The 19,339-nt window shown below is 47.4% G+C and overlaps 1 protein-coding gene across 3 annotated transcripts in view; it reads left to right on the top strand.

Annotated features, from left to right (window-relative positions):
• Window positions 1–19,339, top strand: part of LOC120911959 (scaffold attachment factor B2-like) — a 137,024-nt gene that overhangs the window by 76,046 nt on the left and 41,639 nt on the right. For all 3 annotated transcript variants that reach the window (XM_040322568.1, XM_040322567.1, XM_040322566.1), the window contains exon 14: window positions 13,675–13,806. In XM_040322568.1, coding sequence (XP_040178502.1) covers window positions 13,675–13,806 — 132 coding nt within the window. The remainder of the gene's footprint in view (window positions 1–13,674; window positions 13,807–19,339) is intronic.

Genomic DNA, 19,339 nt, shown 5'->3' with positions numbered 1-19,339 from the left:
GGCAGCAATGATGGCAGTTGCACTCGCATGTAATGGTGCCTGGCACTGGGTGTAAACGGTGTGCGAGTCAGCTGATCCCTTGGGGTGGCGTGTGTTCCACATCTCGCTCCGAAGGGCAAAGCCTGATGTGGGGTATCAAATATGGACCCGGAAATGACGGATTCTCTGCCCCCACATATGTTTCGCCTTGATTGGCTCTTCAGGAAGTGATGTCGAGCCACTTCCTGCTTGCTTTTATGTGGGTAGAAAGGCTGCTATTGGTGAGGCTCCTCCAAAATGAAGACAAAATGTATTACAGAATCTGCCTCTGGGTGCTGTCCTAAATGTTTCCTTCATGTAGGAAACAATAGGCATGTTTGTATTGGTAATTGCAGCCATGTGGATATTCACCACTAGATGGTGCTGTCCCAATTTCCTTAAATTTTGTCTTAATTTTGGAGGAGCCTCACCAATAGCAGCCTTTCTACACACATAAAAGCAAGCGGGAAGTGGCGTAACATCACTTCCTGACAAGCCAATCACGGCGAAACACGTCGAGCATCATTTTACTGATCCATATTTGATATCCCACATTGGGCTTTGCCCTTCGGAGCGAGACGTGGAACACACGACACCCCCAGGGATCAGCCGGCTTGCATGCTGTTTACACCTAGTTCCAGGCCAGGCACTATTACGTGTGAGTAACTGCTATAATTGCTGTTTTTTACTTTATTAAAAAATTACTACACTGATGAGACTTTTATATCCGTGTCTCCTTCTTGAGTGGCCATTGGAGTGGATTTATGCCATTAGCGGAACCAATCTCGTGTTCCCAAAGTGTTTTTTGACCGTACTGTGTAAAAAGGGTCAAAGTGCTCTGGTGAGTGGCCATCTTCATACTGAGCACTTTGTGATGGAAGATCTAGAAGTTTTATCTCGGAGCATTCCGTTTTGGTGTTGACTTTATGCTTGCTTATTTATTTATTTTTCATTAATGTGCACATTAAGTTTGATGCAGTGTTTTTCTTTGTGCCAGTATTTCACAAGAACATGTATAGCACCTTATTATTTATAATTCTACACAGTTTAATGATTTGTTCATTTTAAAGGGGGCAGCTGTTGGTTTGTATGTTCTTATCCCCAAAATGCCCCCTTTTTTTTTTTTTTTTGATTATTCTAATGACCACGTCTTCAACCTGCTTGCCCATTTTCTGTCCTGCCTATGGTTTGCTAATGTTGCCACTTAGAAACTCAAAAATTCAGCACACCACACAGCCCACAACACTGGAAACAAGTTGGCATGGAGTTTTATATATATATATATATATATATATATATATATATATATATATATATATATATATATATATATATATATATATATATATATATATATATTTATTTATTTATTTATTATTATTATAACTATCACACACACTCTTATTCAGTCCTGCAGCACAAACTCTCCTCCAGGCATCAGATTATGGTTTACGTGTAGAGTGTATGATCGTCACGGGTAACTATTTATCCATTTTCTGCAGCTGGTAATCAAAAATGCAGTTTGAGTGGGTATAAGTTGGGCTTTAAAATACGTTCGAAATTTTACATTTATCTTTTAATTCCTCCCAACCTTAAGAGCATATATAAAGCTTTTGGGAAGATTTCTATTCCTCATTGAGGGACACAGTATTCCAGTGAAAAATACAGTGAGTTACAGTGGTGGAAAATATTTTATCCTCTGCAGATCTTGTAGTGCTTGACTGAAGGATGGTGTTCTTGGGGTCATAGTCAGCATTTTTCTTCCTCCGAACACGGCGAGTCCAGTTAATGCCAAAGAGCTCCGTTTTGGTCTCATCTGACCACAGCACTTTCTCCCAATCCTTCTCTAAATCTTTTAGGTGTTCATTGGCACACTTCAGACGGACCTCTGTACGCGTGCCCTGCAGGATTTCAATCCATGGCGGTGCATTGTTACACCAATGGTTGGTTTAGTGACTGGACCGAATTGTCTTGAGATCATTCCCAAGCTCCACCCGTGTAGTTCTGAGCTGATCAATCACTTTTCTCATCTTTACCGCACGAGGCAAAAATCTTGCATGGAGCTCCAGACCAAGGGCGACTGGTGGTTTTCTATTTTTATTTATTTTATTTTTTTCTCCCCCATTTTCAAATCACTTTAACAGTTGTTTTGTAGTCCCATTCCAGTCTTGTGCCAGGTCTACAATCTCGTCCCTGGCATTCTTTGACAGCTCTTTGGTCTTGCCCATGATGGTGAAGTTTGAATGGAAGAAAGATTCTGTGAACAGGTGTCTTTTATACACATAACGAGTTGTCATTGGTGGCACCTTAAATTGACAGGACTAATCTGTGTACCACATGTCTGTGGAAGCCAGTATTGTTGGTAGGGGATCAAATAATTTTACTCGCTGAACTGGAACTCAATTTATAATAATTTTAGTATTGTGTTTTTCTGGATTTTTGGTTTTATATTCTGATTAAGGGTCTACAATTGTTATAGGTGTATTTTAAATTGATTTTTTTGAAAGTGGGAAAACTTACAAAATCTGCAGAGGATCATATCGTTTCCCCACTGTATCTCTTGCTGCTTATTCAAAAATGGTGCACAATTGTGCACACAAAAGAACAAAATCTGACAGCCAATTCCCGTATGTCAAGCTGGTTCAATTTTTCTTAATCTCCTCTGGACCTTTGCCAAAGACTGAATCCTTACCCTTGCTGGGTGTAGTCAGCTAATCTGACTTTCAGTTCTTGCCTTGTCAAAACTCTCACTGAGACAGTTCATAATATTGAGCATTTGCCTGCACCTACCTCAGTGTCAGGCCTTGGCTCCTATAATTCGAAGTAATCTGCAGAGGGATTTTCTTTAAAAAAAAAAAAATGTTCTCTTCCGTTCACGGACGGACACAGCAGCCTTTGACCTTGGGGTTATGCACCTTCCTTCCAGGAGAGTTAGGCAGAAAAACAACACTTTCCTCATTACCGCTCCTCCCAGGGGGTGTGGTCCCCCGGGTATAACCCACACTCTGCCTCAGCAGCTCCAGTTTTTTTTCTGCCTAATGTCAGGAGAGGACAGGCCTTCTGGAGTCCCTGTACTCTGAATTTATTTTTTTTTTGCATTTTTTTTCCCCGCTTTTATTTGTGGTGTTCCTGCATTTTTTTGAATCCTGAGATTCTTCTATCAACTGCCGACTGGGTGACAGGCTGGGTCTTGACTCTTGTAGCCCCCCCCCCCCCCCATGTTCGGCCATCGAGCATGTGCCGGCCCTCAGCTCAGGGTCATCCACGACAGGCCCCATTGCTCCAGGGGCGGCCGGGGAACTACATGTTCCAGGGCACACATATGACCGGTCTCTATGGCATTGTCACAGTGTGTCTGGCCAACAGCCATGCCGTTAAGCGGATGTTGGTTCTGTCCAGAATGCCTCCAGCCGGTGGTCGCCGGACGGGTAAGTAGGCCCCTTGCCCTGGCAAGGTGGTATGGCTGGTGCTTCCCTGGGGAGGTCGACTGAGGGTGCACCCTGCTTTCCTCTCTCTCCCTTTCCTCTCCCTCCTTCCCTATACTGGGTGGCGGCTGTGAGGGGGGGGGGGTTTTATCGCCATCGGGGACCATGTGTTGCGGGGTGCTGTGAATTTTTTTTACGTTTGGGGGTGCTGCTGTGTGTGGTGGTGTGTCACTGGGTTTTTAAACTGCGTTTGGCCGCCATTTCGCTGCGGACACGGCTTACATGGTCGGCGGCCATTTTCTTGTAGCCCGCATGGTGCTTTTTTACCTGACGGCGACCGTCTTGAAAGTCTTGGTCTCTAGTGCCTGAAATGGCGCTGCTTAAGCCCGCGAATCATCCCTGAGGGACAGACACAGCGCAGCCAGCACTTCTCAGCGTTTTCAGCTCACACTGCAACCAGGTGGGGTGGTGAGTTCCCTGGGGGCCCCTGCCCTCTGTTTCTGCAGCCGGGAAGTGACCGGTGGGTTGTTCTGCTTTGCAGTACTAGGGTGGCACAGCGGTGGGGCATCATGAAGCCTGAACCAGGAGCTTCTTCCCCAGCAATGCCTGAGTTAACCCTTGGTGCCCCTGCCGCATCTGTTGAGGCAATGACGGCTGTCCTTGAGGCGTTTCTCACCAGGATCGAAGTGACAAGTGGCCAGAAGGGGGGTAAAAAGCGCCTCCTCCCTGAGCCTGCTTCTGGGGATGTCTCTGACACAGAATCATGCCCTGCTATTGCTTCTGGTTCTGTCATGTCAGATGATGCAGGCTTAACCCACACGGACAGTGAGGATGACTCTGCTTCAGGGTCAGTGAATGATGAGGAATTTGTTGGAGCCCTTATTTCTGCGGTGTGTGATACTCAGAAACTTGAGGATTTGGCGGAGGCATCGGATGTGCCGGTCCCTTTTGGGTTCCGCAAGCCGCACCGCAAAAGTGTTTCCTTGTATTCCATATTTGGACAAATTGTTATACAAGGAATGGGATATGCCGCAGAAAGTTTTTGCTGTTCCAAAATACTTTGCGACCCGTTATTCCTTTGAGGAGAACGTTTTAAAAACAAGTGTGTCTCTCCTCCGTCAGTGGACCCTCCCGTGTCCAGATTGAGCAAAGCCACCACGTTGCCGGTGGAAGGAGCTCCCGCCTTTAAGGACCCCAGACAGGAAAGTGGAAGCTGTGGCCCCCTCCGTGTTCACAGTAGTGGGTTCGGCAGTAAGACCGGTTTTGGCCGGGACTCTGGTGTCGCAGACACTGACCGAACGGGGCAAAGTTTTTGCTACAGGAGCTGGAGGCGCAGGATGCTTCCGAGACCTGTAAGGACCTGGCTAAACAGTTGGTTCAGGGTCTGAAGTTTGTCTGTGAGTCGGCCCTGGATACGCTTCCCTTGCTTTCCAGGGCCTCTGCCTACGCGGTGGTACTACGCCGCCTTGTGTGGCTGAAGTGCTGGTCTGCGGATCAGTCCTCCAAGAAGGCCTTGGTGGTTTTACCCTTTAAGGGTGAACGTCTTTTTGGGGCGTCCCTGGATGACGACATAAAGGATGCCACAGGTGGTAAGAGTACACTGCTCCCGCAGTCTGGGAAGGTCAAGGAAGCCTCGCAGTAAGCAAGGGCCCTCCACTACCCCCAAGCATTTTTTTCGCCCGCCCAGTGCGACAGGAAAAAGTTTTCAAGGTGCTAAGACCCCCGCTGCAGGGCAGAAGCGCACCTGGTACCGCAAGCCTAACAAGCCTGCGGACAAACCTGCTTCCGCATGAAGGTCTGCCCCCGCACGTGTCTCGGGTGGGGGGCCGGCTTCGTGAATTTGCGACTTGGTGGAGGTCTCTTCTTTCCGATAGTTGGGTTTGCGAAGTAGTTTCCTCGGGGTACAAGATAATTTCTCTTGTCCACCAAACAGATTTTTTCCTTCCAACCTCCGGAAGGATCTGTCAGGGGCTGTCAAGGATCTTCTGGTCAGGGGAGTGATTGTGCCAGTTCCCTCGATGGAACGTTTTCAGGGGTTTTACTCCAATCCGTTTGTAGTCCCCAAGAAGGAAGGGGTCCGTCCAATCCTGGACCTCGAGGCCCTTAATTGTTTTGTCAAAGTGCAAAAATTCAGGATGGAGTCGATTCGCTCGGTGATGGCAGCGCTCCATCAGGGGGAATTTATGGCGTCCTTGGATATCATGGACGCGTACCTGCATGTTCCCATATACACAAAGCCCCAGAGGTTTTTGCGATTGGGGAGGACCATTTTCAATTTGTGGCCCTCCCGTTCGGCCTGGCATCGGCACCACGGGTTTTCACTAAGGTGCTTGCCCCGATACTAGCCCTGCTGAGGCAGCGCTATCGTGGTATATCTGGACGACCTTCTCCTTAGAGCTTCCTCATTCTCAGAATTAGAAGAGGACGTGTCTATCATGTGTCACTCTCCAAGAGTTCAGCTGGCTGCTGAATATCCAGAAGTCAGTGTTGGTTCCGTCTCAGAGACTGGAATACCTGGGGCTAGTCCTGGATTCCGCGGAGGCGAGAGTTTTTCTCCCAACAGAGAAACTTCAGACACCTGCAATCAGCGGTGCAGCAGTTGTCAACCCAGAAGTGGTAATCTCTTTGATTCTGCATGAGGGTTCTGGGTCTGATGGTGGCCTCTTTCGAGGCAGTTCCGTATGCCCAATTCCACACCAGAGTGCTACAGAAGGAAATTCTGTCACGTTGGGACAAGCTCCCTTCATCTCTGGATTACCAGATTCAGTTGAGTCATCTGGTCAAGTCTTCCCTGGTGTGGTGGCTGGCGTCTCCGGTGCTTCGGACCGGGAAGTCGTTTCTGCCGTGCCATTGGACAGGGGTCACGACTGATGCCAACCTCTCCGGCTGGGGGGGCGTTTGGGGCACCCAGTCAGCCCAGGAGTGCTGGACTCAGGAGTCTCGCCTGCCAATCCATGTACTGGAGCTCCGAGCAATCAAGCTGTGCCTTGCCAGGTAGTCCCTGGATCTGCAGGGCCAACCGGTCAGGATCCAGTCCGACAATGCCACGGCCATGGCGTACGTCAATCATCAGGGAGGCACACGGAGGTTGCGCACATCCTTCGGTGGGCCGAAAGGTCAGTTCCGGCTCTATCGGCCGTGTACATTCTGAGAGTACAGAAGTGGCAAGCCGACTACCTAAGTCGCCAAACACTGGACCAAGGAGAGTGGTTGCTTCACCCGGAGGTGTTTCAGAGTCTGTGCCGAAAATGGGGCACTCCAGACGTGGACCTTCTAGCGTCCCGTCTCAATCGGAAGGTGCCACGGTTTGTGGCCAGGTCGAAGGACGCGTCAGACGCGTTGGTGGCACCTTGGGGTCGCTATCGCCTAATTTACGCCTTCCCTCCTCTGAAGCTTCTTCCTCGCCTGCTGCGCAGAGTGGAAGCCGAAGGGATTCCAACAATCCTGATCGCCCCAGATTGGCCGCGCCGCTCCTGGTACGCGGACCTGGTGCGTCTGGTGGCAGATGCCCCCTGGCGTCTACCCCTGAGAGAAGATCTTCTGTCGCAGGGTCCGATCTTCCACCCTGCTTTACAGTCGCTGGCTTTAACGGCGTGGCTGTTAGGCCCTGGTCCTTCAGTACCTGGCTTTTATCAGGCTCGGTGGTTTCTACCATGCTGTGTGCACGGAAGTCTACTTCAAGGAAGATTTACCATCGTACGTGGAAGGCCTACATCTCTGTGTGGAGATGAGATGGCACCCCCGTACATACGTGGTATCCCGGATTCTGCTGTTCTTACAGCGGGGAGTGGACCAGGCTCTCGCTTTAAGTAGGGTTAAGAGTCAGATTTCGGCTCTAGCTGTCTACTTTCAGCGACCCTTGGCAGCGCACTCCTTGGTGCGTACGTTTGTGCAGGGGGTCCGGCATGTGGCCCCTCCTGTGCGCCCTCCACTACCCCCATGGGACTTGAATTTAGTCCTCTCGGTGCTTCAAGAAGCTCCCTTTGAGGACATTTGAAAGATCCCCTTGTTGACTCTGTCCCAGAAGGTGTTTTTTCTGGTGGCAATTACATCGATCAGACGGGTGTCTGAACTGGCGGCCTTGTCCTGCAAGGCTCCTTACTTGGTCATCCATGAGGATAAGGTGGTGCTGCGGCCGCAGCCATCTTTTCTCCTGAAGGTTGTTTCGGCTTTTCACATTGAGGACATTGTGTTGCCATCCTTATGTCCTCGGCCGAAGAACCCTAAGGATGCCACTTTACATTCCCTGGATGTGGTTCGGGCCCTACGTGTGTACTTATCTGCTACGGCTCCGTTCCGGAAGTCTGATTCACTGTTCGTGTCGGTGAACGGTCCTAAAAGGTCTGGTGGTCTCGTCGGCCATCATTTCTAGGTGGATCAGACTGGTTGTGCTTCAGGCCTATGCCCTAAAGGGACGGGCGCCTCCCTTTCAGGTCACAGCGCATTCGACCAGGGCCATCGGTGCCTCTTGGGCTTTCCGTCACCAAGCCTCTGTGTCACAGGTGTGTAAGGCAGCGACCTGGTCGTCAATCCACACCTTCTCAAAATTTTACAAGGTGGATGTGAGTGCATCTTCGGATACCTCCTTCGGCCGCAAGGTGTTACAGGCGGCAGTTTAAAGTTGGAGTTCCTCCGTTGAGTAACTCCGGTTTTGTTTGGGGTGTAGCTTGGTTTGCTGTGTCGTTTTTCCCACCCCTTGAATTTTTGACACTGCTTGGGGACGTCCCTAAGGTCAAAGGCGGCTGTGTCCGTCCATGAACGGAAGAGAAAATAGGATTTCTGTACTCACCGTAAAATCAATTTCTCTGAGTTCATGGACGGACACAGCACCCAGCCCTCCTTTGTTTGTACTGCTTGTTACGAACTGGAGCTGCTGTGGCAGAGTGTGGGTTATACCCGGGGGACGAGCTGTAATGAAGAAAGTGTTAACACTTCAAGTGATGTTTTTCTGCCTAACTCTCCTGGAAGGAAGGTGCATACCCTAAGGTCAAAGGCTGCTGTCCATGAACTCAGAGTAATGGATTTTACGGTGAGTACAAAAATCCTATTTACAAGCATAGGAAACACTCATGTCTGCAAGAAGCAGTCCCTTTCACCTGCTATGGACCCACGGTGTTGTGCCACAGCAAGGCCGTGACTGTCCCAGTAGAAGAATCTCCGTCTTTTTTTTTTTTTAAGGATCTTGCTGACAATAGGTTGGAATCTTATTTTAATATATTGCTTGGGGCAGCCTGTCCCTAGTCTGAAATTGGTTGCTGCAAATGCTGACTTCCAATTTGTGTATGCTGATCGGATAATTAGCAAGCTTAACTTTTTGTGACATGGCTTCAAATGCTAGTCATTTGGTATCTTGTTTTAGACTGTCCAAATTGATAGGGCGATTTGTCTTAAATGCTAGGATGCAGAACGGGCATCAAAAGCCCAGCGATTTTTTTTTTTTTTTTTTACAGATTTATTTCTTTGGGCCATTGTTGACAGCCAGATAAAAAAAAAAAATAGCTGGCAACTCCAATCCATAAAATATTTATTGGCACATATAGGAAAACAAAGCAGACACGTTTCAGCTGACGAGCCTTGGTCACTGCATAAAAAAAATAACAGAGAAACACATACTATAAATATTATTTGGGGATCTACACCCACCCACCCAATCGGCATCAGGCCAATCAAGCTAATTTAAAAGTTGTTGGCTTGGTGGGGGAGTATACCCCTCTGAAGAAACCCCAGGAGCTGAACAATACTGTTGGTTGATCTATGCACATAAGCAGACAAAAAGCAATTGAGAGCGTTTTTTTGTTTTGTTTTTTGGGATATTCATACGTACCTCGGTGGATGCAGCATCAAACCGATGTTGCATCTGTTCCTCAGTATGTCTGCACTGATAACTGAGCCATCGAACACCACCGATGGCTTGGCTCTCACTCCTCCTCCCTGAGCAGAGCGATGCTGACTGTCCTAGCTGCTCACTGAAATGCTGAGACTGTCATCCATCAAGGCAGCTGGCGGATCCAGACTTGGAAGTTGGAATGATGCGCTGCCTCGACATCGGCGCTGTGTAGTTACCTGGGTCATTGCTGTGAGTCCTCTGGGGGGGCCCCCCAGTCGGAGCAGCTAGGTGGGTGGGATTTTTTTGCGTGCCTTGCCGAGGTCAGGCAAGTGTCTGAAATCCCAGAGGTGACAACCGGTGCCCCTACACTTGCAGTGCCTATGGACACCTTGTCGGTGATCCTGGCATTCCTATATTGCCAGGGTGAAAGCGGTGTGCGGGCGCGCAGGGGGTAAAAACGCCCCCTCCCCCCACCATCTTCTGGGAGACGTTCTGATTCAGACTCGGGTCTTGCTGTGACGTATGTCCCCTGCTCTGACATGTCAGAAGATGCGGACCAGGACCCTTTCGGACAGTGAAAAATAACTCCCTTGCTTCTCCCGTGTCCAGGTCACCGCAAAAAGGCGCTGGTGGAGCACTTGTCACCAGGTGTGGGACCCCAATAAGATGGGGGATACAGCGAGGCCATCTGTTAAGATGCCGGTCCCTTTTGGGTCCCACAGGCCAGCCCCCACCACTAGGTTTCCCTACCTAGTTTATTTGGCAAGTTATATACTAAAACTGGGAACGGCTGCAGCGTTCCAAAATAAAGCATGGCTGTCAGTTAGCCCTTGGAGTGTTTTCCTGAAAATGGACATCTCCTCCGATGGGGCCCTCCGATATCCAGGGAATTAACACAAGGGACCTCTGTTCTTTAAGGACCCTTCAGACAGGAGGACCGAGGTGGTGGCCCGGTCCTTGTTCTCGGTATTGTGGTCAGCGTTGCGGCCACTGTTGGGCCCCGACCCTGGTTTCACCGATGCTCCCTTAATAGGCAAAGATTGCTGCACTGTGTTTGGAATAGCAACAGGCTTCCCCGGTCTGCATGACAGCGGACCAGTTGGTGCATGGCCTTAAGTATGTCTGCAATGCGGCCTTAGATACTGCTCCCTGGCTGTCCAGTACATCAGTACTTGCGTTCCCAGGCCGACAGGGTGCCCGCTATGGAAGTAAAGTATCCCTGTTTCTCGCAAGCAAACATGCCTGCGAGCAAAGTGCGGCGACATGGAGGTTTTGCCCCCGCTTGCCTATGGGGTGGTGGGTCACCCTTGAGATTGCATTTTGGTGAACCTCCCTACTTCCAACCAGTGGGTCTGTAAAGTGGTTTCATCTGGCTACAAGATGGAGTTTTTTCTCTTGTCCACCAAAAAAAATATTTTTTTTCCCCTCCAAGCTTTATCCCTTTCTGGCTTGCCGGGCTGCCTTGTTTGGGGCTGTGCAGGACCTGCTCAGCGCAGGGGATAGTACCTGGGCCGGTGCCGGATAGGTTTTCAAAGAATCTACAATCCGTTTGTAGTCTCAAAGGGAGGGGTCTGTCCGGTCCTGGATCCCGAGACCCTCAACAGCTTTGTGCTGGCACAAAGGTTCAGGATGGCAGCTTGTCACTTTGTGGTCGCTGCACTGCGTCCAGGGATTTTTTTTTTTTTTGCTGACTTCCTTGGACGTCGGATGCATTTTATTGCAGCCCCCATATGCGTCGGGCATTAGAGGTTTCTGCGGTTTGAAGTCTGAGATGAGCGCTGCTAAATGGTGGCTCCCCCTTTTTGGCCTTGTGTCAGCACAGGGAGTTTCTTCAGGGTGCTCCCCCCGTTCCTGGCCTTGCTGAGGCAGCGAGGGATAGCAATCATGGGCTATTTGGTCGACCTTCGTCTGAGTGTAGATTTCATCTCGGAGTTCAGGTTGGATGTGGCGATCGCCAGTCTGACTCTTAGGGAGTTTTTGGTTGGGTACGGAACACCCAGAAGTCGGTGTTGGTGCCGACTTCACGCCTGTAAAACCTGGGTTCGATCTGGACTCCTCAAAAGCGAGAGTCTTGCTCCTTTCGGAAGTTGCAGACTCTTCAGGCTGCAGTACAGCGGTGGGCGTCATGCTGGTGGTTGTCACTGCGCTTTTACATGCATATCCTGTTTTTTTCCGGTAGCCATCTTCGAGTCTGTCCCTTGTGTTTAATTCCACTCGAGTCTTGAAAAACGGAGATCCTGTCGACATGGGACACTCTGCTCCATTGTCCCCGTATTGTCAATTCCCGGTGTCCCGGCTAGTCTGGGATCCCTGATCGGGCGGCTGACTTCTCCGGCCTTTCAGTCCGGGAAGTCGTTTACTTTTTTTGTTGGATGACACAGGGTCGCTTGACGCAGGAAGAACCCCACCTGCCAATCGGGGTGCTCCTTCGGGCGTTCAGGCGGTGCCCCTCCACTTGGTCACGGAGGCTGCGGGACTGTCCAGTCAGGATCCAGTCGGACAACGCCACGGCAGTGGCATATGTCACCCGTCGAGGGGGAATAAGTCGCTCGGCTGCTGCATGCGGTTGCTCGCGGGAGCGGGGCAAAGTTGTGCTGGCCCTATCACCCGCATACAGTCTGGGTGTAGAACTCTAGCAGGGTGACTTCCTGAGTCAGCAGTTGCTGGTCCATGGACTATGGTCTCTACTCCCGGAGGTGTTTCGACGACTCCACCAAAGATGGGGATCGGCCTGAGGGGGGTCTCCTGGCTTCTCGACTCGGAGGGTTTTGAGGTTGTGGCCAGGATTGAAGGTTCATGGGAGAATGCGTTGGACACATTTTATGGTCCTGTGGGGACAGTCTCGGCTGTGTATGTCTTCCTCCTGAAAATACTTTTCCTCGTCTGCTCACAGTGTAGTGGCCGAGGGAATCCGAGTAGTCTACTTGCCCCAGTTTGATTCCGGCGTCCCTGGTACGCCGCTTTGGTGCGACTGGTGGTGGATGTTCCTTGGCGGCTGCTAATGCGATAGGACCTTTTATCGCAAGGTCATACATTTCATCCTGCTTGCAGTTGCTGGCCTTCAAGACAGGGCTGTTGACAGTCTGATACTAATTGACCGTTGCCCGTCGGTTCGCTGCTTCCACCATGCTGAGGGCACGGAAGTCATCTTTCAGATGAATTACTGTCGCACTTGAAGGGCCTTCATCTCTAGGTGTGGAGATGGAGTGGCGTTCACGTACATATTCGGCTTCCAGGATCCTGCTGTTTTTTGACAGCGTGGAGTGGTTGAAAGACTTGCTTTTCGCTCCATTGAGGGGCGGATGCCGGCCTTGGCTGGTTTCTTCAGCGTTCCTTGGCAGCTCATTCACTGGTGGGTACGTTGTCCAAGGGGTGTGGCCCCCCCGGTTCAATCACTGCTGCCTTTGTGGTACCCTGGGTGTTTTCAGAAACCACTTCTTCTTCTTTTTTTTTTTTTTTCTTTTTTTTTTGGTACGTTGAGAGATTGCCCTAGTGGCACTCTCTTGGTAAGTAGCTTTCAGGTGGATGTTACCTCTGCCAGGAGGTCTTTGAGTGGCGGCCTTGTCTTGCAAGTCTCCCTACTTATCCTAAAGGGTGAGGGGGTGCTGCATTCACAGCCTTGTCTACCTGAGGTTTGTTTCGGCCTTTTTATCAGAATGTGGACATTCTGCTTCATCCTTGTGTCCTCGACTGTTGCATTCCAGGAGGTTGCTTGCTTTCCCTGGGCTTGGTACAAGCTCTGCGGGTGTATGTCTGCTACGGCTCCGTTTTCGGAGGTCAGACTCACTGTTTGTGACTGGCCCATAGGAAGGCCTGGCGGTCTCACCGGCCACCGTGTCTCGGATCAGACAGATTATAGTCAGGCTGTGCCCTTAAAGGACGTGCGCCTCCCTTTCCTGTCACGGCGCATTCGACCAGGGCAATAGGTGCCTCCTGGGTTTTCCGACATCAAGCCTCGGTCTCATAGGTGTGTAAGGCGGCGTCCTGGTCGTCCGTTCACACTTTCACTACGTTTTTACTCGGTTGACCAGCATGCGTCTGCTGATGCCTGCTAAGGCTGAATAAATAAAAAAAAAAATATATATATATATATATATATATATATATATATATATATATATATATATATATATATATATATATATTCTCACATACTCACACACTGATATTGTCCAATGTTAACATGAATACATGGTTTTATTGATTGTGTTTTACTAATTTTCTAATACAATTACTGTTTTATCCTAACTAAACATGGCAGTCCTTCTCTTGGTAGTAGTAAAGTCCAATATCTCCTAAGTTTTTTGGACAAATATACTAAAAAAAAAAAAAAAGAGCAAGCCTGTAATATTACAACTGTGTATATATTGCACACACAAATATTTCTTTTTCGCGTGTGTTTAGGAGAGATGAGCCATACTGGCCGGATTCAAAACGAATGGCTTTGGATGATCGGAATCGAGATTTTGGAAGACCGGACAGATTTCATGATTTTGAGAATAGAGATCGTGGTCGATATATGGATCATATGGACAGGCAAGTTAAATATATATATTTTTTTTTTAACCCAGCAGCTTTCTTTTTGCACAGTGTCATGCTGGGCTCCAGATTCAGATATTCATTGTGGCCTATCTGTGTCTATATAATATGCTAGTCTCACAGATATGGACATGCCTTGTATGACTTTCCTATATTTTTATTTTGCATGTCATACTGCTATCCAAGATCCAAATATTAGTGTAGTGGTCTCACCAGGCTCAGTATCATACTGGAGATACTCTGATCATAGACCATCACTGACCAATTGCCCACTGTTGTCTCCTAGGGCTAAAGAGCAATGACTGTTTGTTTTTTACATGCTTTCTAACTTTTAGTAAATTTGATGCAGCAGCTGGAACAGGTGGTTAAATTTTACTTTTGATGCCCAATTCAGAAAGTGTGGTAACCTGCATTTGTTCAGCTGTTTTGCTTTATTTTAAAATGTTGGTCTTCAGACCATCCAAACAAATCTTTATTTATTTAGCTTCCTTTTACAAGGGAAGGGCTCCCTGGATGCCATGTTTAAGAATAGTACTTGTGGGAAGAACACATTTGACCCATAGAGAATGGAAAAAAGTGGTGGTGTCTGTGCTGTGTAACAGAGGCGGGGAACGTGAGAAAGAAAAGGGGAAGTAATGTGATTGCGGTGCACTAGAAAAATATCCTCAATTGACCACTAGGTGATCCAAGTACCTCAGATTAAAAAAGTGGATATGTGAAACAAATATTCTGAATCATAAATCACAATACTGTGAATAACAAAATATAAATATAAAATATATATATATATATAATATATAATTTTGTTATTCACAGTATTGTGTGTGTATATATATTTAATTTTTTTTTTTTGCTTATTTATATTTGTATGAAAAAAAAAACACACGCGCACAAAAAATGCACATATAATAAGAGCGAGATAGATGAATAAATGAAAAAAGTCTCTAGGTGGTGATCCCAAAGCCAAGTGTTGGAGGATGAAGAAACTTCAGTGTGAAAAAACACCTCTTAGAGCAACAGCTGTGAGGTGAGCTGCTAACAGCCTAATAATCCACAGCTACATATACACCAGATGGTACAATATGCCTGAGAGTACAGTTGTAGGACCCAATTCCAGGTATGCACATGTGGAGACACAACAGGAGGATATATAGCGTGACTCTTTTAACCCTACTGGTAGCTCAAAAGGATGCAACACAATGCACTCACTCAAAGTGAAGGAATGATGATCATATCGCCAAGCTCGCAATAAATCCTGCTGGTCTTCACTTGTCCCTCCTTGACCCACACTTGCGGCAAAATGGTAGCTCAAAAGGTGGCAGTGCAATAAAGAGAAGGTAATCCCGTAGTGGGAACAGATTTATTGGTAAAAGACCGTTTAAAGAACTCACATTTAGCAGCAATAGCGGTGACATATATCCACGAGCACCGCGCTCGTCTGCCGACCGTCAGATGGTGCTGTATCCAGTGCTCCAATCCCATCATTGGAGCACTGGATACAGTACCATCTGACGGTCGGCAGACGAGCGCGGTGCTCGTGGATATATGTCTCTTGCACAGAAAAGCTTTCCCTCTGTACGTTAAGCTTCGTACGCACGTCCGAAATCAACAGGTGTTGTGCCGAAAACTCCAACTCTCCAAAATCTCCAACCATGTCAAATCTGGTGACTCTCCAGCAGCAATAATTGGAGGTTTCGATGAGTCGGCTGTTTTTACAGAACACCGGCAGCGTATACAGTATGGTACACGACGAGTTGGCTGTTAAGACAGAACACTGGTTAAGGAGGAAAAATTGCCGCCTTGGAGGTGGCTATGTTGGTTACTACCGGGTGGATTAACAATGTCCACTCATATCGTGTACCCTAGTGTATACACTAGGGATCGACTGATTATCGGTGTGGCCGATATTCACTTTTTCAGAAGCATCGTATGTATCAAACTGACCGATCCTACCAATATTGCTTCAAGGGGTTTGCTTTATTGTAATAAAAACCGATGTGGCTCAGCAGCCGCTCAGCTGTTACAAGCAGCGGGAGGGGACCTGTGTCCCTACTCTCCCGCCCTCGCTACTTTCCCATGCGCTTCCGTCCCACCGGGAGGCCCAAGCAACCAGCCGGCATGTCTGCAGGCTTGCCGAAGACCTGAACCAAGCTGATGCTTTGTTCGGATCTAGTAACCAGGAAGCAATGTCATGACATCACTTCCTGGATTTCTGGCATCTTAAAGGAGCCAGTTTTAAAAAAAAGTATTCAAAAACCCCCCTATCTCTCTATAAAGATTACCTGTTCATGCCTATTTCTGTCCCAAGCGATGTTTACATTCCTTGTGACAGCAATATAGTTGATGAACATTTATTTATGTACAAAATATTGGCAAATTATATTGGCAGGAGAGGTGGCTGAAATATCAATATCATATCGGCACAGAAAAAAAAAACTTTGGTCGATTCCTAGTATACGCTGCCAGTGTTCTGTAAAAACAGGCAACTCGTTGGTCATCAATTATTGCTGCTGGAAAGTCTCCAGAAGTGACAGAACACAGTTTCAACTGGATCCAGCCTTCTTTCAGCCCGTGTACAGCTGTCTGATCTACACAAACCGGTCTTAAGACCAGCTTCTCTCGAATGGACATGCTTGAAAACCAACATTAGACTCACCCAATCAATGTTTTCTGGCAGGGGTAACGCACAGGCACAGCTCCTACCTTTTCCGAATGAACAGAGTCAGTGATCACTGACTGTTCATTCATATAACAAACATCCTAACCTGTGTTTATGATGCTTCAGTATATGAATGGATAGGAGCCTCTGTCTCCTGTCCATTCATTTTCAGTTCAGCTGAGAAAGGGACTGGGGAATCTGTGTCCTTGGTCCCTTCCTCTGTCTCAAAGGGGAGATGTCAGAGGTCTGTTAAGACCCCTGATATCTCACCAAAGCCACCCAACAGGGCTAAGAAAAAAAATTATATAGCAATAAAAATGAATTGTAAAAAATATTACACATTAAAATAAACGCACATCCGCGCCCCCCCCCCCCCCCCCCCCCCCCCAAGAAAGCATTGTAACCTCTTCCTTACCGGCCGTTATAAAATGACGCCGGCAGGAACCCTCCCTCGATCCGGGTGGACGTCATGACGTCCTTTCTTCCCAGCAATCTAGGGCGCGTGGCACCGCCCACGACCTGCATGTCCGGTGGCCGCCGGGCACCCACGATTGCCGCTGATCACGGCAGGAGTGTGGATCTGTGTGTGTTAACACTAAAATCCACCTCCTGTCAGAGGTGAGGAGACCGATGCTGTGTTCCCAGTACAAATAATACTGACACATGACATAAAAAAAAAAAGTATCGGTATCGGCGAGTACTTGAAAATAAGTATTGGTACTTGTACTCGGTCTTAAAGTGGTATCGGGACAACCCTAGTTAGAACGGTGATCTGTCCGTTTTTTTTCATTCAGTTCGCTGGGTTGAACGAATGAAAAACGGGGTACCCAACTTTAATTTATAAGTACCACATTTTTAGCAGGAGCAATGTAAAGGCTTCTTGGGCCAAGTCCAGAGTTCAACCCAGAAGCCAATCTGGCCAGTCTAGTCCTTTACCAACTTTTCTCAGCCTAAAGGGCTACCGCAACCTCTATACAGCAGAGTGTGGGGCAGGTAAATATTTGCAAACTACTTGCTTCTTTCCAAAGCTTGGGTCACAGATGTCCACAAAATACTTGAATTTCCTTTTTTCTTTTTTTTTTTTTTTTCTCTCCTCAGAGAGCCACATCTTTATTTTTTCATGTCAATATAGGGCCTTATTGCCTGGGGAGTATTTGCGTTTTTATTCAAACCTATGTACAGAGCTCCAGTCAAAATACAAGTATTTGTATGTATAGTGCTTGTCCGAATACAAAGGCTCAACAAGAGGATTCCCCCATCCACCTTGAATGTGTGGATGGGGTAGTTTTATTTGTTTTTGTTCAACCACCAGACAAAAGAATAAAAATTCTCAATCTACAGGCTACTTTAACTGCTTGCCGACCGCCCGCCGTCGTTTTACTTCGGCTCTCGCTCAGACCACTAGGGGCACGTGCTCCCCCCAAACTCCCCTGCGTGTACCCGACAGGCACGACCACCTTGGCACACGCGATCGCTCGTTACAGAGCGGGGACCGGGAGCTTTGTGTGTAAACACACAGCTCCCGGTCCTGTCAGGGGGAGAAATGCTGATGTTCTGTTTATACAATGTATGAACAGAAGATCAGTCATTTCCCCTAGTGAGGCCACCCCCCCTATAGTTAGAACACACCCAGGGAACATACTTAACCCCTTCCCCACCCCCTAGTGTTAACCCCTTCACTGCCAGTGGCATTTTTACAGTAATGAATGCATTTTTATAGCACTGATCGATATAAAAATGCCAATGGTCCCAAAAATGTGTCAAAAGTGTCAAGTGTCCGCCATAATGTCGCAGTACCGGGGGAAAAAAACGCTGATCGCCGTCATTACTAGTAAAAAAAAAATATTAATGCCATAAAAATACCCCCCATTTTGTAAACGCCACAACTTTTGCGCAAACAATCAAACGCTTATTGCGATTTTATTTGATTTTTTTTATGAAAAATATGTAGAATATTTATCGGCCTAAACTGAGGGAAAAAAATGATTTTTTATATATTTGGGGGATATTATAGCAAAAAGTAAAAAATATAATTTTTTTTCAAAATTGACGCTCTATTTTTGTTTATAGCGCAAAAACAAAAAATTGCAGAGGTGATCAAATACCACCAAAATAAAGCTATTTGTGGGGAAAAAAGGACACCAATTTTGTTTGGAAAAAACGTCGCACAAACGCGCAATTGTCAGTTAAAGCGACGCAGTGCTGAATCGCAAAAAGTGCTCTGGTCTTTGGGCAGCAATATGGTCCGGGGCTTAAGTGGTTAAGAGTACATGTGTCTTTTTTTTGCCCGTGCCTTAATTTTAACTGTCCTACCCGCCACAGAGCCGTGTAACTGCTGTCTGGGCCTGTGCGTTTTACTCCTATAGACTTCTACGGTGTTTTGTACCTTGTCCAGATGGGCTTGGATGAATGTGGCCAGGAGAGAGACATGTTCTGTGGCATGTAGGCAGATGAAGGCCACAAATCTGTAAAAAGAAAAAAAAAATGCACTTTTTCTGAAGTCTGTTAAGTGACAGGAACTAAATCGACTAGGGGATTTCTTTATTTTTTTTTTAAAGATACCTAGACTCTATTCCAAGTGAAAATGTATTTGAGATACATGGGACCCCTAATTGTTACTCACTAGTACTTCGTATGATGTACCGTTGTGCTCATAAGTTTGCATACCCTGGCAGAATTAGATTTCTTGGGCATTTTTCAGAGAATATGAATAACAAACATTTAAACTAAATGGCTAAAACCATTTATTATTAATCAACGGTGTTTACTTTTTTTTAAATCATAATGGCAACAGAAACTACCCAAATGACCATAAATTGCATTGTTTATTGTGAAAATGACAGTTGCAGTTTGGGAGTTAACCACAGGGGG

The sequence above is a fragment of the Rana temporaria genome, chromosome 1 (genome assembly GCF_905171775.1).
Source record: "Rana temporaria chromosome 1, aRanTem1.1, whole genome shotgun sequence".
In the NCBI taxonomy this organism is placed as follows: domain Eukaryota; kingdom Metazoa; phylum Chordata; class Amphibia; order Anura; family Ranidae; genus Rana; species Rana temporaria.
Note: the sequence above shows the minus strand (reverse complement) of the source record. Positions and strands in the feature narration are given on the sequence as shown.